This window comes from Emydura macquarii, unplaced genomic scaffold (assembly GCF_026122565.2).
Source record: "Emydura macquarii macquarii isolate MOO-44397 ecotype Brisbane River unplaced genomic scaffold, CSIRO-AGI_Emac_v2 contig_3348, whole genome shotgun sequence".
Taxonomy (NCBI): domain Eukaryota; kingdom Metazoa; phylum Chordata; order Testudines; family Chelidae; genus Emydura; species Emydura macquarii.
The window spans coordinates 5,145,791-5,166,420 of NW_027133485.1; the positions used below are offsets into that span (position 1 = coordinate 5,145,791).

The 20,630-nt window shown below is 62.4% G+C and overlaps 1 protein-coding gene across 1 annotated transcript in view; it reads right to left on the reverse strand.

The window, feature by feature from the left end:
- COL16A1 (collagen type XVI alpha 1 chain) overlaps positions 1–20,630 on the reverse strand; it is a 76,459-nt gene that overhangs the window by 23,881 nt on the left and 31,948 nt on the right. The window contains 29 exon segments of the mRNA XM_067533719.1: positions 2,061–2,114; positions 3,002–3,070; positions 3,623–3,676; positions 5,218–5,253; positions 6,108–6,149; positions 6,238–6,254; positions 6,257–6,290; positions 6,403–6,525; positions 7,220–7,327; positions 8,008–8,043; positions 8,486–8,617; positions 9,680–9,733; positions 10,128–10,163; positions 10,616–10,660; positions 11,555–11,683; positions 11,829–11,864; positions 13,184–13,219; positions 13,769–13,885; positions 14,447–14,482; positions 15,169–15,213; positions 15,871–15,909; positions 16,224–16,319; positions 16,439–16,483; positions 17,343–17,405; positions 17,841–17,876; positions 18,703–18,747; positions 18,845–18,886; positions 19,490–19,552; positions 19,802–19,828. Of these exon segments, the coding sequence (XP_067389820.1) occupies positions 2,061–2,114; positions 3,002–3,070; positions 3,623–3,676; positions 5,218–5,253; positions 6,108–6,149; positions 6,238–6,254; positions 6,257–6,290; positions 6,403–6,525; positions 7,220–7,327; positions 8,008–8,043; positions 8,486–8,617; positions 9,680–9,733; positions 10,128–10,163; positions 10,616–10,660; positions 11,555–11,683; positions 11,829–11,864; positions 13,184–13,219; positions 13,769–13,885; positions 14,447–14,482; positions 15,169–15,213; positions 15,871–15,909; positions 16,224–16,319; positions 16,439–16,483; positions 17,343–17,405; positions 17,841–17,876; positions 18,703–18,747; positions 18,845–18,886; positions 19,490–19,552; positions 19,802–19,828 (1,695 nt within the window).

The following is a 20,630-nucleotide window of genomic DNA, read 5'->3' on the forward strand; positions in this document are numbered from 1 at the left end:
GTTCACCAACAACCGTGCAAACGAGCCTGTGTTGGCGTGACTGAGCGGCGGGGCAACGGCTGCTCTTCGCACCCGGCACCCACATTCCCAAGAGTATCTGCTGTCAGCCAGGCTCCAGTCTCCACACTGCCAGTCCTCCAACCGGAAACAACACCCCGCCGCTCAGACAACCGTCCGCACCCCGGCAAAACCCCCCGTGAAGAGGTGGCATGAGCCAGTGAGAAAGACGCCAACAGTCACAGCTCCCACATCTGGGGCCGGCCATGGGCAGCTAGTGAGCAGGAGAAAGGGCTCCACTCATTGCCTTCTTAGATTATTCACAATGGATAAGCCCAGCCGGCTCTGAGCAGATCCCCGGAGGGAAGGCGCATAACAGCTGCTGGACGTCGATAGTTAACAGGGCAAGAGTCACGCTAGGAATCACGCACTGGAAATTCCACCTCTGTGACTAGCCACGCCGGAGAGGGCTCCAAGGAAAAACCTCTAACCCTCAAATCCACTGACGACAACTTCCAGCTTGTTTCCTTTTGGGCTTCAACCTTCCTAGGGCACCTGCCCGCCAAGTATCTCCAACCACTTCACAAAGGACAGCGACGTCCTAGCATCCCCGTTTTAAAGACGGGGATAACGGGCCGGGAGGCAAAGATCACACACTAGGGACCTGCTCCAAAGCGCACTGACATAAACGGAGGGAGTCCACGGACGAGTGAAGAACGAAAGCCAGGTCCCCTGACTCCCGCCAGACCCGTGTCCCCTGCCCCCTCCATGGGTCACATCACTAATTCCCAAGCAGCAGAGCAGAGCAGTCAGCTTCACTTTCTCCTTCTGGTCAGTTTCCCTTCCTGGGACGTTTTGCTTTCTGGGATTCCAGCACCGCGGGGGAGGAAGGGTAAAACAAGAGGGAAAATACCTGGTTTCACCGAATTAATAAACGTTTCTATTCAGAGCCGAGGGTTATTTTTCTCCCCCTTCTTCTGAAATCTAGATTTTGGTGGCCTAACACGGATAAATTGGCAGTGTCCCTTTCACAGCGCCTGAGGCAATGACGGAGCAGTTACCAGTGAAATCAGAGACGCATGGCACCAGGGCAGGTGCGCTCTCCTGGGGACCCCTCCTTTGTCACTTCTCCCAGAGGTTATTTGCTAAAGGGCAGTTCTCCGGACCGATCTTATCTGCCCCCTCCCCACCTGCCACCACAGTATCTGAGCGTCTCACCGTCTTTACCCCCACAACAGCCCTGTGAGGTAGAGAGAGTGCTGTTATCCCCACTGTACAGATGGGAAACTGAGGCACGGAGCCTGTAGCAGAGCAGGGTTGCAAAGGGCATCAGTTCCCTGGGAGGAGAGCTGGTGCAGCAGGAAAAGGCAGGGATGGACCCATCCCTCCCCACATCAAAAAATCCGTCTCTTTAGGCAAATCAAGCCCTGCCTGGACAGCGGGTGAAGTGATGGGGGAGGGTGATGGACACCGAGGTGATGGAGGCGGGGAGGTGACATGGAGAGAGAATGGGCTAATGCCATTACCTCGTTTAACAAGGTATCCGTCCACTTCTCTGTCACCAGGGTCGAATCAGAGACAGGGAGCTCTCAGGGCGAGGGGAGGTGCTTGCCCCCGCCTCCCCCGACATGGAGGCTGCCTGCATCAAAGCGCAAAAGACTGTCAAAGACGCGGCCCTTCCCGACGGGCCAGATCCTCGGCCAAGGCGAGTCGGCGCGTCTCCGTCAGGGCCAGCGGAGCCAGGCCCGCTCGCGCTGGCCCAGGATCTGGCCCGGTGTCTCTAGCGGCGTCACCGGGCCCGACGTTCCGGGGCGGCACGGTCATGCCACGACATCCCAGGTGCGCGGGGGATGCTGTGTCACCGTGTCGCCACGTAAGGTCGCGGGGGGTGAGGTCCGTCGGCGGGGGGGGAGGCGGGGGGGAGCACAGCCAGTCTGCTGTTGCTGCTGAAACTGCCTGGTCTCAAGGGAACGGACGCCCGGCGCAGCCCGATTCTACCCAGTTGGTTTTGAGGAGCCTCCCAGAGTGAGAACACCCTCCTGCAGGCACAGCATCTTACGTACCGTCAGCCCATTGGATCCAGGCACCCCCGGCATTCCCCGCTGCCCTTCGCGGCCCTAGGGGGAGAGCAAACCAGCAGAGATGTGAGACAGGCAACGCGTCACCCCTGCTTTACAGATGGGGAAACCAAGGCACAGAGCAACTTAGCCACCTGCCCAGTACTGCCCGGCAGATCAGGGAACAAACCCAGGAGTCCTGCCTCCCCGACCCCTGCTCAGAACAGCAGATGACACATGCATCTGGGTTAAGGAGGCTTTTGAAGGCCAGGCACTGAGGGTTCATAACCAGGTGCAGAACTACGAGCTGCGTTGAACCCGCCGGCGTATCGGCACTGCACTGACTCCGCACGCGCCTGGGCAGCCGGTAGGGCCAGCAGCCGGCCTGGCTGGGACTGTGTCAACCAGGCTAGGACTTAGGAAGACCCCGAGCGGTGACACCAGCCAACATCAGCCTGGGGACTGGAGATCCAGGGAGAACCACGGCATTGGTCTCTGTCCAGCTGCCCCAAAATGGGATCCCCTTTTTGACTATCCCAAGCCAGCCTGGTCTCTTCTCTCCCTGCCTAGGGAGGCCGAGGGAGGTAGCACCGTCCAGCCGGAGGAACCTAAGCCCACCACTGAGCTAGGGGCTGGAGTGGATTATGACGGGCTGCTCCCGTTCTTCTCCTGTTCTCCACCCAAGCAGCCAGATGCTGCGGCTGGCAGGCAACGCCGCCGACACGCGAGGCTCGCTGGCTGCCCCGCCTCCAGGGAGCGCTAGCCAGGACTGGAGATGGTGCAAGAGCCAGGTGCTAGGCGGGGGGCAGTGTGCACAAGGGTGATTGCTCTGGATAAAAGGCTGGTGAGGGCGAGGAGGCCCCAGGAGGCGATCTTAACGTCCCTGAAGCCACAGCTCAGTCGCAAATCTAACAGGGGCCATGCTGCAGCGGGAATGTGGCGCTTACCGGTGGCCCAGTGATGCTCATCCCCGAAGGTCCGGGGGGGCCCTCAACCCCTTTGAGCCCAGGGGATCCCTGCAGAAGAAGTAAAAAAAGTTACATCTGGGCCAGCACCAGGGTTGGGGGGAATCTGCTCCCACTGCAGGGACAGGGGGTGGGGAGTCCTCAAGGGACAGTGGCACCAGCTGATGTGGCTCCATATGACAGCGTGAGAAGCTGGCTCAGCTGTGGGAAGGCGTGCAGCCTGCGGCGAGAGGAGGGGGCGTCCCTGGAACAGGGTGCGGGACTGTAAAGGCACAAGCTGGCCTGGAGAGCCGCCGGCCGTGACCCCCCCACTGCCAGAGAGGCCCAAGAGCGCCCGCGGCACTGCAGGACGCCAGGGCCAGATGCCAAGGGCCTGGCCGCGTGAACCCAACGCCTGGCATAGCCGGCGGCACCTCCGACGGGAAACCGCCTGCCCATCCCCTGCTGGTGCAACGCCGGGTGCAGCCAGCCGCCTCAGCCGGCACGGGACGGGGCGTTACCTTCTGCTGGATTGCAGAACAAAGCCAAGGCAGCACCGCTGCCCCTCAGTCACCCACAGGCGCGAGGGGAGGGCTCAGTGCCAGGCTGGGGGGGGGCGCTCACCTTGGCACCTTTCTCTCCCACGGCTCCCACTGGCCCGCGAGGTCCAGGCTGTCCCTGTGGTGAGAAAGACGGCAGTCAGCAGCTCCCTCCGCTGTTCCTGCTCGAGCCACGCTAGGGCCCCGCTGCAGAGCCCCTGTTGCCACCCACTTTAGGAGGAGGAGAGTCTTTGGCTCCCTCTAGTGGCTGGTCCTTGTCATAGGTTAACGAGTCTACTACTGCTGCCGGCTAACGGGCATTTGCACACCCGACTACGGAAGTTCAGCTCCCAACTCCCAGTGGAAATCAATGGGACATGGGCACCCAAGGGCGTCAGTCACCTGTGTGCCTCTCAGCACAGCCCGTTAGCTGGTGGCAGTAGTAGACTCATTAATCTAATATATGGCCCAGCCTCGGTTCTTGTGGAGAGGCTCCTGCGGTTTGATCTGAAGGATCCTGGTTCAAACTTTGCTGCTGGCCCGAGCAGGGCGTGGGACACCTCCTCAGGCAGAAGTCAGTCAGGGCCGAGGCTGAGTAAAGATCCCAGGACTCGGTCCAGCATGTGAATCCCTCAGTCCCCCTCCTGCTCTAGGGGGGCAGCGGGTGTTGGGAACGGCTGGGCCACAGCTCAGGGTTCTTCCAGCGACCAAACATTTCTCCCAGGGAGAACGCCGCTGAGAATGTGGCGTTGTGTAGCCATTTGTGTGGCCCTGTGTGCAACAGCACAGCAGAACGCTGTCTGGCGCGGCGCTGGGAGACACTGTTGTGTGTCGCAGAGTGGTCTAGGGTAGCGTTGTGTGGTGCAGTGTCCTGCAGAACAGTGCGGCACTGTGTGATGCTTCCAGGCCTCTGCATACGTTGCACGGTGCAAGTTTGCAGTAGTGTTGTGATGTTACACAGCATAGCTCTGTGGTCAGCGCTGCATAGCATTGTGCGGCGCCGTGTCATGCAGAGTACCACAGCACTGTGTGATGCTTCCAGGCCTCTGCGTGTGTTGCATAGTGTAGTCTGCTGCAGCAGTGTGATACTACACAGCTGTGTAACCTTGGCTACCCCAACGTCCTCTCTGACAGCCCCGCAGGTAACACAGCCCGGTGTGACACCATGCAACGCAGGGCTGCGTCCAGCACTGTGGAACCTTGCGTGGCGTCACGCTGTGTACCAACGCTGCGCGATGCCGCTTGTTGGCACGATGCCAGCGTGACAGAGCGCAGGTTCAATAATAAACGGGTCACACCCTGAAACTGGCCCCTTTTCAGGCGGTGTAAACGCTCGGCGGTGTAAACGCTCGGCGGTGACACAGCATATCTCAATTATATGGTGACAGGCAGGATATACGGAGCCACTCCAGAGACCCGAAACGGCAGCAAATCTCTCGCCTGTGTCGTATTTTTCAGTGTCTGCGCGATACGGCTTATGCTGCGTGTAACAAATCCTCTTCCCAGCCTCCCCAGACACCCCACCGGCCCCGGACCCCTCTCCCTTTGCAACGGGGGCTGGTCCTCCGAAAGGGATACTTGCGTCTACCTCTCCCGAGCCTCCCGCCCACGGAGGGACAGGCGGGGGTCTATCTGTCTTACAGCAGGGCATTGGATGGGGAGGAAGGAAGCCATACTCACCGGAGTCCCAGGCGAGCCTCTCTCCCCGGGCTCCCCCTAAAAGACAGAGAGAATTGCTTGAGTCTCACTCTCCCGGCAGGCTCCAGTACGCAGCCAGACGGGCCAGTGAGAAACGGGGCTTGGCAGGGTCCCACCCTCCCTGCTCCCTTTGGAGGGCCGGCAATATTCAGCACGCCAGGGACCAAGCCAAGCACGGTATTTGACGCAGCTCTTTTTCCTCCACTCGGGGTTATCCCCGATTCAGGCCAGTGGCCTCAGCTGCGTTCGGCGTCTCTGCTGCTCCTCTGGCCCCCATATGTTTCCTAGGGTTCAATGATACGAGCAGCAGAAGCAGAGGGAAACGGAGCGCTCCGGGCGACCCGCCCGGCCAAGGCCTGGGGTGGGCACAGGCTCTCCTGCGGAGAAGGGTCGCGTGCCCACCGAGCGAGGGGTGGCGGGCGTGCAGGGATCCTGCGCTGCGTGCGTGGAGAGCGCCGGGAGGCGAGAGACACAAAGGAGCTCAGCCAGCGTGAACCACCAAGGGGAGGGGGATGTTTTCAAACCGAGCAGGCAGAACAGAAGAGGATCCTGCGATGCCTAGGGAGAGCCTGGCACTGTGTGAGGAGGCAGGCGAGCCCCACTGAGCTTCTCGGAGCTGCAGGAGGTGGGCAGCAGCGCTCGCCCGGGGTGCGCTGGAGCCCGGGGGCTGGGGCTCGGGGAGGCTTCGGTACCAGTCGGGCGGGGGGGAGGCAGCAGTGGGACAGGCAGGCAAGGCCGGAGACGAGGCGAAAAGCCGGTCTGGAGCGAGCAGGGGCTGGGAGTGAAGGAGGAGGGGACAGCGACCTGCTGTTCCTCGGGGGATGGTGTTGATGGAGCAGACACTGGGCTACCGGCTCGATGCCGGGACTCACCTGCGGACCCTCCGTGCCGATCCCGGGGGGGCCTGGCTCACCCTAGAGAGACCACAGACGCCGGTGAATGGAAAAGCCCCAGCCTTCGGCAACCCCCCGTAGGACAAAGCCCGCTTCTGCCCTCACTCACCTGCAGCCCCTTCAGTCCGGGGGCCCCTGAATCCCAGGGAGTCCAGGTTTACCCTAAAAAACACCCCCCCACACACACAAAGACGTTAGCCCAGGCCATTCAGCAGGCAGAGTACGGTCCATGCAACCAGGGACATTACCGGGGCGGAGCGGGAGGGGCACTCACGGGTTTCCCTGGCTGTCCGACACCCGGCGGGCCACGGTCCCCTTTGGCTCCGGATTTTCCTGGGATCCCGACCACATCCAAAAACTCCCCCTGGAGGGTAGGGCAGGACTCACAGGTATCTCCCTGCACCGGGGGGATGGAGAAAGGGGCACAGGTCAGCACCCAGGCAACGACCTCACCACCTCTCCTCACCCCGGTGCCATCACGCCCCAGAGTCACACCAAGGTTAGGGCCGTGGGGGATTTGAACTTGCCACCCTCCGCATCAGTGCACGCCTCGCTATCCGGGACAGAGGCAACGGCTCCACCGGGGCAGGCCTGCCAGGGGCCACTAGCGGGTGGTGCGCAGCGCCCCGGCGATGGACGAGACGAGCCGCCATGCTGGGGACGTGCGTGGCTGGGGGGATGGAGATCAGCTGTTTGCGCTGCACGGTGGCCGACTCGCGGAGAGTGACGATGTCCCCATACAGAAAGGGTTCTGCTGGACAGGAGGAGTGGGGCTGGGGAGAAGGGGGGCAGCGGCTGGGAAGACCGGGAACAGGAAAGCTACTCCCAGTGCGGGAGGGTCTCCCTGCTCGGGGGGGGTGTCCCAGAAGAGCGGGCTACACGACAAACTCACAACTGGCACTGCCAGGAGGAGAGATGCTGGCTCCGCGCAGCAGTGTCAGCCCTTGAGAAGGCAGAAATTGGGTGGAGGGTGCAGTGGCGGGGGGTCACCCTGGTAGTGGGGACCCGTACTGACCTGTGGCATCCCCCCTTAGAGACGTGGCTCTGGGGGCACTGACCGGCAGAGCTAGCTCTGGGCAGGAGGCACTCACCTTTTCACCTTTGGGCCCTATCGGACCTCTGGTGCCGGGGTCACCTGAAAGCCCTGGCAGCCCCATGGGGCCCGGTGTGCCAGGGTCGCCCGGGTTTCCTGCATCGCCCTGGGCAGGAGAGCAGACAAAGAGGACATGACACAGAGAATCACATGAATCCCAGCGCCCTACGTCCCCCAGGGCTCTGCCCCACACTCCTTGGAGAGCTGGATGCCAGCAGTATCAGAACGCGTGCTAACAGCATCTTCAGTGCCCCCTCCCTGCCACACAGTGCATGGCAAGCAGTGCCACTCGTGTGACGAGTTGGGGGCAGGGTGACAGTGCTCAGCTGCGTGTTCCCAGCGCACAGGGCCGAGCCAGACCCAGACGCCCCATTGATCCTGATTCCCCAAGAAGCTGTGTGCTCAGCCCAGCCGGTGTCAAGGGAAGCCCTCACGGAAGCCATTCTGGGGGATTCCCACAGCCAGAGACCATACGAAGCAGGAGGGGCAGGGAGCATTGTTCAGTGACCCCCCCCCCTCCCTCCCTGGCCTCTGCCGGCAGAGCCGGACTCATTCTCCTAGCTGAGTTAGGACCGTGTGTGACGGGCATGCCGGGATTGTGCACGTGGGGTGGGTGGGGGGAGCTGCGTAGGGAGCGGCTGGGGCAGGAACTGCAGCGAACATGGTCTGGCAGGGGTGTCCCCTCCAGGACAGGGCTGAGGCAGCTAATCCAGCCCCACATCTGGTCCATACCACCCCGAGCCCATTCCTGGCCCCCCGCCCGCCCAACCTGGGCCTGGCTCTCACCTTCTGTCCTTTCAGTCCAGGCTCCCCGGGCTTGCCCTGGGGGAACAAAATGCACAAGGGAGGAAGAAACAAGCCAGTCAGCCCCGGACAAACAAACAGCGCCAGGTCCTCCTGGACTTGGCCCTGCCTTCCCCGCCCCGAGGATGCACACCGGGAGGGCGTTGGGGGTGGGAACACGCCCCTCCCAGAGGGCCCAGCCCCACCGTCAGCCCGTGTCCCTTGTGCACCAGTTGAAGGAGCAAAAGGCCAGCTGAACAGATGCCGGCGCTCAGACAGACCTGCCGGTTTGGCCCATGGTATGTGGATTGACCACTTCCCTGCTGGTTCATCCAGCAGCCCCCCGGCCCACCATACAGCGCTGCAACACCTGGGGCTCCTCTCCCCCCACGCCACGCCCTCCCCTGCCTCGTCTCTCCGACCTTCACCCCTTCCCCGGCCCTCCCACCGGGCACACCCCAAAGCCTCCCGGCTGACTCACCGCTCTGCCGGGCGCCCCAATGCCGGGCAGGCCTGGCTCACCCTTCTCCCCCGGGGCACCGGGCACGGACACCACAACTGCTTCCCCTTCGAGCGCCTCTTGCGGAGCAAGACACTGGCCACACGGCTCTCCCTGCATGGGGTGGGCAACGGGGTCAGAGCAGGGAGAGGGGCGGATCCCGCATGATCTCCCGAGTCTCTGGGCTCCTTACTGACCATGGGCACTTTAGCCAAGCTCCGTACGGGGCATTTCAGCCCTGTGGGGTTCTCGTAGAGCCCCCGGGGAGGGGGACGGAGCGCGGTGCCCAGCACCCTTCAGCCCAGAGGGGATCGCTGCTTTGGGCCCAGCTCAGCAGGGAATGGAGGCTGTGATCCGCCGATGGCTCATTGGTGACATGAGTTTAGAGGGTCTCAGACAGGAGCCCACAGCTCTCATGAGCCACCGTTGTAAGCCTCAGGAGCAGTGCCACGGAGCCGGAGCGCCTCGCTCAGCCCTGCAGCGAAGTAGTGCTGGGTGACGCTCGTCCAGCCCCTGCGGTCCTTGCTCAAGGAGGTGCCACCCCCAGACGCAGCCCCCAGGCCTGCTCTGCAGGGCTTGTGCTGGAGGGTTCCCAAAGCACCACTTGGCTCGGAGCGCCACGGAGCTCGATGGGACCTGGCCGGGCAGAGGAATTTCATCCTGCCTCCCCTCGCGTAAGCCGGGAGATGGGCCAGCCTGAGCGCTGGAGATCAGCAGGCCCAGTCCCCCCGTCTTCCACGTAATGGGGCTGCCCACGCTGTCCACTCACACTGGTGATCGCGTGTCACACGGACTGTGCACAGGTGGAGATGGGGGGCGGCAGGGCCCTGGCGGCGCCTGGTTTGCAGCCCCCTTTGCTTTGCTGGTGGGCAGGAGAAGCCAGGCCAGCCCGGCTTCATGGTCTGGCCAAGGTACCCGTCTCAGCCCTCGCCCACACCAGCTGGCAGGCTTTGGAGTCTGTGCTGGGGGAGGCACCACCAGGGAGGAGCTGGGGGGCACTCAGATGAGGGAGGGGAATCTAGGGAGACCGCCTTTCCCCCACCCCAAAACAGCAGCTGGCAGGGAGTTTCCACAAGATGCTCAACAAGGACACAGCACTAGGGGCAAGTGCTGGAAGGGGGAGCCTCCCCGGCCACACCGCTTCTCCCTTTGGAACAAGGGTTTCCAGGATCTCACCTTCTCTCCTTTCAGTCCTGCGGGCCCCGTGTCCCCTCTGCCACCTGGAATTCCCTGCACAGAGAAGCAGCAGCTGAGGTGAGACAGTTGCCCATAAAACTCCTCACACACGTCCACATGCACACACGACAGGCCCCTGCAATCCCACACGCACACAGACCAGGCCCTGCAATCACACATGCACACATGCCTACACTACACACACACGTGCCAGGGCCCTGCCATCCCACATGCACCGTGCGGGCACACAGGACCTCCCTGCAACGCCTATCCACGTCTCTGTTAACCCACACCCTGCACCGATTCGCTGCATTCCCACCACGCTAGCGACACTGCAGCTCAGTTGCCCAGGGAGCCTCTGCTGTTGTAGCCAGCAGGGCAATGACTAATTCCCCAAGAGAGGGCACCCAACCCAGCCCAAGGGCATCCAGTTCCCTCCCGTACTCACAGGTTTGCCGGCCGGTCCCGTCTTTCCGACATCTCCCTAGGAAGCAAAGCAGAGAGGGAGGAAGGGGGAGGAAGACAGTGACTGCACGGACCCAGCTCTGCAAACGAGCACAGGGCCAAGAGGTTCACATGTGCCATGAACTTCGGTTCGGTGCATCCTCAGCCCGGCTCAGAGCGTCATCAGAAAGCTGCAGATTTCCAAAGCCAGGCCAGTTCCTGCCCCCTTGGTGCTCCCAGCATGGGGCAAAGGGAGAGAGGCAGGGGGCCAGGGTCGGGGCCTGAGAAGTTTAGGGGCAGCCCTGAGGGGAACATGGTTACCGCAAGTGCAGAGAGGCTCTGGGGAGAGCTATGGGGAAGGGCCGGCCAGGCAGGCTTTGCTGTCACCTGTGGTGATCCAACCTCCCACTTCCAGCCCAAGGTTTAACCCTTCGCATTCAGAAACCCTCCACTCCAAGGGGGAGCCGCAGGCAGAAGGATCACGGGACTCACCTGTTGCCCCTTGGCTCCGGCCAGCCCAGAGGCCCCAGCTTTACCCTGCAAGACAAGCAAAGGGTCCGAGTTACCCATTTGGCAGGAGGATCCCGACAGTCCTGCCAGAGGGGACCCAGGAAAACCCCTCCACACAGCCCTCTGCAAACCTGGAGAGTGGCGCAGCGCATCCAGAGCGCCCCTCGTAAGGAGCTGGGGGAGGCAGCAAGGGCTCACCCACTGCCAGCTGGACCCAGGCAGCGGGGCGGGGAGGGAGGAGAAAAGGGGCATCAGGTACTAGGAAAGGGCAAGTGAGGCTAAAATACCCACGGGGAGGGGGTCACAGGCGCAGAGATGGGGAAGCAGCCAGATATGAGGCTCTGGGTCTGGACCTGGGGTTGGATTTAGTTTCATCTTTGCAAGGGAGGAAGCTAAAGATCAGCGCCCTGGTGCATGACCCGCACTGGGCCTTCGTCTCACTCTGATGCCTGGTCCATGTACCAGGCCGGTGAGTTTCCTACAGCCGCCTGCCAGGCCAGAGACTCGCTCCTTCGGCCCAAGATTTGAGCGCAGATGGTCAGAAGGATCTGACCCCACTGGGAGCCCAGCCAGGGGGCTGGCGACACACAGACCCCCGGGGGCTCAGAAGGGGGGGTTTAGTGCAGGTAGGGAGAGCTGGGGAGGACGGTAGATCAGGGCTGAGAGACGCCTTTGGTTGTGTGAATGCTGGGCCACTGGGTGAGTTCCCTCCCTCCCTCCCGGTGGGGGGGCCTGGCAGCTTTTCTGCCAGCCCCACTGGCCAGCCCCACTCACGCTGCCCCCAGCGCACCACCTCTGCCCCTCTTTGGCTGCAATCAGGCCAGCGCAGGGACACCCACACGCCCCGGGGACTCTGCCCAGCGCAGCCTCTAGCCTGCCCGTCCTCCCGCGCCAGACCGAAGGAGCAGGAGGTGTACTCACCGGCAGTCCGGGCAGCCCAATCCCCGGGGACCCCGGCTCCCCTTTGGGCCCTTCCTTCCCCGGGAGCTGGTCGGAGCTTTGCAGCATGGACGCCAGAGCGACGGGATTGCACGACACGCAGGGGGCACCCTAGGGAAGGAACCAAGCGGCACAGGGCTCAGACAGGGGAACAGCTGCAGGCCACTGCACTCCTGGGGTGGGGGCCTGCGGTCGGAGAGAAGGGGGCAGGGGACACTCAGGATGGGCAGGAGATTTGAGGGACCCGGGCACTCACCTTCTCTCCTTTTATTCCATTGATGCCAGGGTCTCCCTGAAAGAAACAGACACACACGGGGCAGTCAGAGCCAGATTGCAAAGGCTGACGCTTGCTGCCTTCAAAGCATTCAGCCAGCGTTCCCAGGGGGACACTGGGGGAGAGGAAGCTGCTGCTGGAGGGCATGACAACAAATGGGAGGGTTGGTGTGTGTATGCACTGCTGCCTTCTACTGGACAGGATACAAAGTGTTCGGCTGTGTGTGTCATAGGCCCTATAGTGCTAAAAGAGGAGGGTGATTCTCCTGTAACTCACAAGGTGGGGAAGCAGGAAGATCTTTCTCGTGATCAGAGTGCAGCACGACGACAATGGATCTGTTACGGATCTTCCTGTGATGCATCAGTAATTCCCCAGGACTAAGCCCACCTTTACAGACTGCCTTAACAAACGACAGCAGGGCAGCAGCCACTGACTCGGGTGCTGTTCTGCAGCTGGTGGGGGAGCCTGGGTCAGTCCCAGTCTAACAGCTCTGCCCATCTCCCAGACCAGCACGGCTGTGGTTTGAGGTTAGGGCTAACGGTGCCTCCCCCTGGACTATGACAGACAAATCGAGGCTTCCCTAGGCTAAGGAAATTTGCCCCAGGGTAGTGATTGTGGGGTGCCTGCTTTGGTGCAGATTTGCTGCCCTGGTGCAAGAAGCGGGTGGCATCAGAGTAACTTTCCTCCGTAAGTGGCCCTGGTGCTGCTACACTGGGGTGAGGGGTGCACGGGTGTGGCTGCATCAGTGCAAAAACCCTCCAGTATAGACGGGGCCTCCATTTCCGAGCCTCTCTTCACCATGGCAGGGGTGGAGAAAGAGCACACTGAATGCCCCCCCCTCACTGCCCTCCGTACCCCTTGCCTCCTATTCCCACCCTTCTGAGAACAGAGCCAGAGGGGTGCAATGCTCAGGGTCTAACTGATCACTGTAGCTGGGGGCGGGAAGGAATTTCCCCCTGGGTCAGATTGGCAGAGACCCTGGGGGTTTTCACCTTCCCCTGCAGCGTGCGGCGTGGGTCACCTGCTGATCTGAACTAGATCAATGGTGGAGTCTCTGTAACTCGAAGTCTTTAAATCCCAATTTGAGGCTGTCAGTAACAGCCAGACGTTCTGGGTCTGTTACAGGCGTGGACAGGTGAGGGTCTGTGGCCTGCAATGTGCAGGAGGTCGGACTGGATCCTCCCGGGGGGTCCCTTCTGCCCTTAAAGTCTCTGAGCAGTAGCCGCCACCCTGGGCATCAGAGCCCTGCTGGGCCGGAGGGGCCCCCAACCCGCCCCTGGCTGGAATACCGCAACAGTGCGGCTGGAACCAAGGCGTCAACTCTCTGATGCACCCACCCTGTCGCCTTTGGCTCCGGGGGTCCCTGCCTTGTCCTGGAGGGGGAAAAACAGACAGGTGAGATGAACAGAAAGGGTTAGGGTTACATTGCGCTGCTGGTCTCTCTCCTGGAGGGGAGCTGAGGGGAATGCCCCAGGGGCCATCGCTGGATCGGGAAGGACCCTGGGGGCAGGAGGGAACCCGGATGGATAATGGGATGGTTGGAGCTGTGGAGTGGGAAGATTACAAAGTGGGATCCCAGATCGCCCCGCACCCTCCGCACCCCAGTCTGAATCTGCCTTGGTGGTATCAGTTCCAGGCTGGATCCCAAGCCAGGAGGGCTGATTCCCTGGTTCCTGCTGACCAGGGGGGCCGAAGAGCTGAGAACAGGCAGGAAGGTTCGGTCCCGATCCTTCTTCTAACCAAGACCCATGCCCAGCCCCATTGCCAGCGAGAGCCAGGCTGGGGGAAGGTGAGGTGCAAGGACACCCATGGCGCTGGGTGGCACCGCGCAGGGAGACGGGCGCGTCCGGGACGATTTAGGGGGTGGGGTGGCCGCGCTGTGGGTTCTCCTCTCCCGGGGCCAGCAGCGCGTTCAGCCTCACCGAGAGCCCCGCTTTCCCTGGCGCTCCGGGCTCTCCTTTGGGTCCCGGCTTTCCCGGGAGTCCGACAGCATCGATCATCCCCTCGGGGATCGTGGGGCAAACTTCGCACGGATCCCCCTGCGGAGAGAGGCGCCGGTGAGACGTTGGTCGTGGGGAGCCAACCTTGGGTCCGTGCCAGGATAGTGACGCCCGCCCACCCCACCCCACCGCAACTGACATAACAATGAGCCTGGCCCAAAACACTCTGAGCTTTGGACCCAAATCCCCGACCTTGGACCAGCCCCAGGCAAGCCAAGGAGCCCTCATTAGCCCCAGGGTGGGGGCTGACGGGACGCAGGCCAGAGCAGCTTCTGGCCACAGGTTCAGGCTTGGAGGGTCTTCTCAGGGCAGCACCCACCACTCAGGTCTGAATGGGATGGAGAACCCGGCTCTTAGGTTTCTGGTCCTTGCTGCTGCCTGGATCCGCTTCATCTCCCCAGGGAGGGGCCGGGAGAGGGGAGGCAGCTCAGCGGAAAGACTCTGGCTTCTCAGCTTCCCCGAGCAGGCAGCTGTGGGGCAGCCCCACCCTGACCCCAGAGGTCTGCCTCTCCCGCGGAGCCCCACGGTGCACAGAACAGGAGCCAGCTCCCTCGCCCGGGACAGCGCACACCCATCGCCAGCCCCCAGGGTGGTACCCACCTTGTCTCCCTTCAGGCCCGGGACCCCCGGCTTGCCCTGGGGGATGGAGGAAAGACGTTGGTTACGTTAGGGCTGAGCCAACCCAGGCGCCAGGCCTGGGCGTCAAAGGGATGGAAGGCAGCAGCCAGGCCAGGCCCCTGCCCCGAATCAGCCCAGTCCAGCCCAGCACAGCCGTGGGGCGGGCGTCACCACAGGCCAGCGTGCAGCCAAGGGAACAGCCGGCAGGGCTGAGCCCCCTGGCTCGGCCAGGCAATTTAGGACAGGTGGTGCACGAAGCTCCCCTGCTCTCCCAGCCCTGGGCTCTCCTCCGGCCAGTGCCCCTCACTCCTGAGCCGCCTTCCTTCCCCCCTCCTCCCCCCCCAGGGGCTGTGGTGGTGCGGGGCCCACCCCAAACAGCAAGACACCCCCAACCTCCCTCCCCCACCATTTGGACCCCGCGGGCAGGACCGAGTTTCTGTGCGGAACAGGCGGCCCCCGGCGGGGAGCGGGCCGGAGCTCACGGCCCTAACAGCTGAACGAAGCCAGCTCGCCGGAGGAGAGAGGCCAGGGCGGGCGCGACCAGGCTGCCGAGCATCACCAGGCACTCGTCTCCTGGCCGGGGAAGGTCGCCGCCTGGGAGGCCTCTGCCCTGGGAGACAGGCTCTCCCACATCCCGCCTCTGGTCTCCCACCCAGCCCGGGCACGCAGCCACACCCGGCCCCGGAGAGGAGTCGGCTACTCACAGGCTTCCCGGACGAGCCTCCCGGTCCAGGAGATCCTGAGTTTCCCTGGAAAGGGAGGCCAGAGAAAACAAACCAGCTGAGCTCGAGGGAAGCAGGGGGTCACCGATGGCGTGGACAGCAGGAGGGGGGGTCAAGGACGGGGGAGGAACTGGGCAGTGTGGTGGTCCGGGGCCCCCTTCCCACAGCCCTGCCAATGCCCCTCAGTCCCGCCCTGCACCCCCTAGACCTGCCCCAGTGTCAGTCCAAGCGAAGCACAAGCTCATCACGGTACAGAAATTGCACAAACCCCCCCACACGCCTTCTGGAGCCACCATGGCGACGTGCCCATCACAGCCTCGCCACAGCCAGCGTGGGTCAACCCCTGGCGCTGGAGCAGGAGGGACTCCAGTTCATTTGGGGACAGGGAGCAGCGCCGGGCAGCAAGACTCCCTGGAGAGGAGCCGGAATCCAGTATAAATAAGGACCAGCGCGAAATGAGAGGAGGACACGCATCCCACCGGCCTCTGCTGGGCCACGGGATTTGGGGGAAACAGGCAGCAAGGAGGAGGGTTTAAACCAGAGACTGGCCCCGGAAGCTGACGCTCTGGAGCTCTGGAGAAGGCCAGAGGCGGCTCCCGACTTAGCCGCTCTGGCTGTCGGGAGTTCGAGACCTGACCCCCCGGGCCATGGGCAGGATGGGTCCTTAGATGCGGCCGCACTTACTTTTTCTCCTTTAGGACCTGGGGGTCCACCAGGGTCACCCTGAAATTAACGAGAGAGAGAGATGTTAGGGCGTTCCCTCCCTGACGGGGCTGACGCCCCACAGGAGTGGCTGGGCCTCCATGCAACCAGCGGAGCAACGTGCCGGAGCCGCTCGGCCGCACGGCGACAGTGGCCTGAAATTCCAGGCAGCCCATTGACCGACAGGATTTCTGAGACACGTCTGACTCCTCCAAGAGGCCGGCAGACGTGAACCACAGACACGCCTGCCCAAGGAGGGAAGCTACTGCAGACAGGGCGATGTGGAGTTCAGAGCGGCGCGGCAGGGAGGAGAAGCAATGTAACCAAATCCTTACTGTTTTCCCTGGAAGTCCTATCCCTGGAGGACCCGGCGACCCGGGGGGGCCTGGCTCCCCGGCCAACCCTTCAGGTCCAACGAGCCCTGGATCGCCCTAAAATACAAACACAGCTGTGAGCCTGGCCTCTCTACCTGCACCGCCTGGTGTTCTCTGCGCTGTCTTCAAGTCCCCAGTCGCAATGTTTCCCACCCCCTGCACCCACAGCACGGTACCTTCTGTCCCTTAGGTCCCATCACACAGATCTCTCCAGGCCGGCCCTAGGAGGAGAAGGAAAGCAGGGTCAGAACATTGAAAGCTCTTTGGGGACCCTCTTTTTGTGCTGGTTTTGTACAGCACCTAGCACAATTGGGCCGTGCTCCAGGACGGGAACTCTGAGGTGCTACCATGATGCACCCATAAATAATCACAATAACAGGCTCCCGAAAGGTTTCCTATAGGCACTGAGCAGTGCATGGCCCGTGGCACAGATCATTCAGCATGCCGCTTTTTTTGTCCTTCCCAGCTGAAGACCACAGGCTGATCCATTTTCTGAGGCGGGTCCCAGAGAAATACACCCAACTGACCCTCAAAGGAAGCAGCAGCAATCATATCCCCTCACATTTACACAGCCCTCCCCACCCTGAGGGATCTCAGACCCCTCTGCCATATATCGTAAGGATCACGCGGCCACTTGTGAAACACGGCCACCTCTGGGGTGGATGGGGGCAGCTGTTTGGCAGCACACAGCAACACCGCTCAGCAGTGTGGTACAGGAAGGGAAGAATTCTTCCCCCAGCTGATAAGACGGGGGGAGTTAGGGAGGTGGAATATGACCGAGCGGCTTGGAATTTATCCACAATGCCTCAAGTCTTGCAAAAAAACCGCATTGCTGGGTTGGGAGATCACCACCAGTTAGAACTGGGAGCCCTCAACCAGGACAGCTAGACCCTTCCGCGCCGCTCCGCTGAAGAGGGGACACTGCAGACACGATAGGAATCTGAACATCTCTCCAAGGCTAACCAGGAAGTGGGAAACCACAAGCGAGTTCCTGGGAAAGGGCCAACGTCGGCTGGATCCAGCAGCCCCAGAGCGGATCTCATGAAAGGGGAGAGGAGACCCGTGTCGCAATGAACTTACGTCGCGCCCTGGGCTCCCGGGATTCCCTTGGATTCCTCCATCTCCCTTCTCGCCTTTCTGCCCCTTTGGAAGCAATCCAGAAAGGCCCCCATCAGAGGAGAATACAGTGCCCACTGCCTCGGCCTGCCGGTCCCCACTCCTAGCCCCTGGACCTGTCTAATGCCTCGAGCCCCTTCTCACCCACACTGGGAAACGCAGCATCCGTGCCACTCAGCCCACTGGGCACAGCTCCTGGAAAGCACCTCTAATGCGTCAAGCATCCAACTTGCCAACCCTGGTCCCTTCCCCACGGCAGCCCCCAGCGCCCTCCCTGCCCCTCTCCCCCCGTTTCAGACCTTGCTTTTCCCCACCCTGATCTCACGCAGCCTCTGGGGGACTTTTCGTCTCCGGGACTCCTCTCCCGAGCAGGAGGAGACGCCTTCCTGCGAAGCAGGGAGAACCCTCCCCTGGGGCCCACTACGTACACAGGGCCCTCGCTCTGCAGCCTGGGAGAGTTACCTGCTGTCCCTCAGCACCGGTCGCTCCCGCTAGTCCCTGTTTGCAATAAAAACAGGGCGGTTAAAAGGGCCAATACCACCCAGCTTCGTGCAGGATTCACTTTGCTGACATTCACTCAATGATGCGCCCCCTGGACGCACAGAGAGTTTCACTGGGACCCTGCCACGGGGTCTGGCTAAGAAATATTTATCTCCCTCCCACAAGATCTGAGCGGCCTTCCTGAGGATACTGGAGGACGTTAAGCCTTGGAAGAGCTAGGAGCCAGGGGAGCAAAGAAAAGGGAGGTCAGGAGGGACGGGGGGTCAGAGCAGAGCCCCTGGAGGAGGTGAAGGGGCTGCCAACAGACACAGCTGGGTGTGCTGTTCGAGGCAGGTCTGAGGTCAGCTCCTGCGCTGGCGTCAATGGCCCAGCTCTGCAGAAGTCAACGGGAGCCGAACGGCTGGAACACGCTGGCTGGACTTGCCCCATTGACGCCGATTGACTGGAGAGCGGCATTTAGCCCCCTACATTCCAGTTTCATTGCTAGGAACGGGGCCAGAACCTCAGCTGGTGTAAGCGGGTGTCACTCCATGGACGCTTTACCCCTTTACACCAGCTGGGTCTACCACTGGCTCTCGAGGCCTCTAATCTAGGCCCACGTGGCTCCAGCCGGGACCCTTTGATATAGGCTGGCCACGGCCTCCTCCAAACGGTGGCCAGGCCAGAGGCGCCGTGGCCCGGAAAGGCCAAGCGGTGGGCGCTGAGCTGCTGAAGCGAGGCACCGGGGAGCCCAGGGGCAGCGTGACAGAGAGGGGATGGCACTGAAGCAGACGGGGCGGGGGAGAGTTTAAAGGGCCTGACCACCTGGATGATCTCTACTCACCAGGTCCCCTCGCTCCCCCTTCTCTCCCTTCGGCCCCTCAGCACACTGTGGAGAGAAAAGGAACATGGGGCGGGTTGGAGGAGGGTGGCGCGAGGCGCCACGGGGCACGCCTCGCCCAGGGGAAAGGAGAGAGATGCCTCACCTGCAAGGGGCCATCGGGGATGCTCCGGACACAGTCCGCGCCCTGCAGGGGGAAGAGAGATGCCTCAGAGGGACGAAGACGACAGGGCTGTCTGGGGCTCAGGAGAGGGGCAGAAGGCAGAAACGGGCCCTGCATGGCCAGGAAATCCCTTCGCCACCAGCATGATAACAGGGCCGCATTCCCAGGCCTGGGCCCACCCCAGCTGCAGCCCCGGCTGGCCGATCAAACGAGCGGCTGGGAGCTGGGCTTCCCTCCCCTGCACCGGGAGAGGCCCCCAGTCTCCGGAGCAGGGCCCAAGCTTCATGCTGCTCACGTCACCAGCCTCCTGGGCCACCACGGGGGATTAACGGGCAGTGAGACGGGCACCGGTGGCCACAGGAGTAAGGGTTGGGCAGGGCACCAGGGTAGGGACCCAGGGCCATCCGATCAGCTGTCCTGCACCAGAGAGAGTCACCGAGGCCCCTGGCCCAGCCATCCAGCACGGGAGGTGCCCACGGCTGCCTGAGGAAGCGCCCAGCGTGGATGAGACCCAGGAGCTCATGGAGGGGATCCCCAGTGTGCTGGCGGCCATCTCCCCAAACGGGCGGTTCCCCCCCAGGCTGGGCGGCTGCATCTTCTCACAGACGGCGCGTCAAAACCACTCACACGGTCGCCTTTCTCCCCCTTTGAGCCATCGGTCCCAGGGAATCCTCGTTCTCCTTTGCCCCCCTGCAAGACAGAGGGGGAATCCCATGAGAGGCGCCTGCTTTGCACAGGGGAATCCATGCCCCCCCAACGCAAGCTCTCACGGATGAACCCTCGCCGCAGCACGTACTGACACGTGCACACCGGTGCACCCACTGTCACCTGCAAGCAGGTCGTGCTGCGTTCATGCAGGAAGGGGAGGCAGTCGCGGGATGGAGCAGCTCCTGCACGGAGCTGGGCTCTGTCCGTCAGTCAGGGTGAGGACAAACTTACCTTGGGGCCAGGGGGACCGAGCGTGACCTGCGCAAAGAGAAATGAAACTCGTCAGTGCCACCCGGTCGTCTCTGCAGCCGGTGACGGGGAGAGGGAGACGGGTGAGCAGGCGGGAGGGTGTGCAGGGGAGGTACAAGTCACGCATCCCTTTGAAACCATTAAGGGCGCTAGTTCAGCCTGAGTTCTGGCTCCAATATCCCTGAGCCCAAGGTGTCCCACCGCCCCCCTGTCACGGCCCACCCTGCCTGCGCACGGAAAGGCTTGTGATGTCTGTCTCAAGCCCCCTTTAGCCCCAGTTCAGATCCCAAGTCCGCTGGACTCCTGCCACCGTGCTGGGAGGAGCGGGGCTGCAAAGAAAAGGGGATCAAGGACAGCCACAAAACCACTCTTGGTTTTTGGTTACCATCCTCGTGTCCCCCATAAATTCCTCCAGCCACTTCCCAGAGCCCACGCTGGCCTGGCAGGCACCCCCTGAACGCAGGCGTGGGGGGCAAATACCAAACAGCAACGAGCTCTGCCCTGTCGTTCGTTCCCGCCCTCCATCGGCGCTCTGTGTCCCAGGGGCTGCCGCGGGAGCCCTGCAGACATCTGGAAGCCATCCCAGCTCTCCCCCAGCCATCCAGGCCAAAAAGGTGGGTGGATTCTTTGAAGAAGACAAAGGGGCCCGGAGCGAGCTGAAGCTCCAGCCGCCTGAGGAAGCTAAGGGGCCAGGGCAGCGCTGGGAAGGTAGGGGGGACCTGGCAGGCTGGGTTCCAACGGAGCCAGGCACTGCTGGGGAAAAATGAAATTCAATCCAGTTCTGGGGCTGCATCTTCCAAGCGAAGTTGTG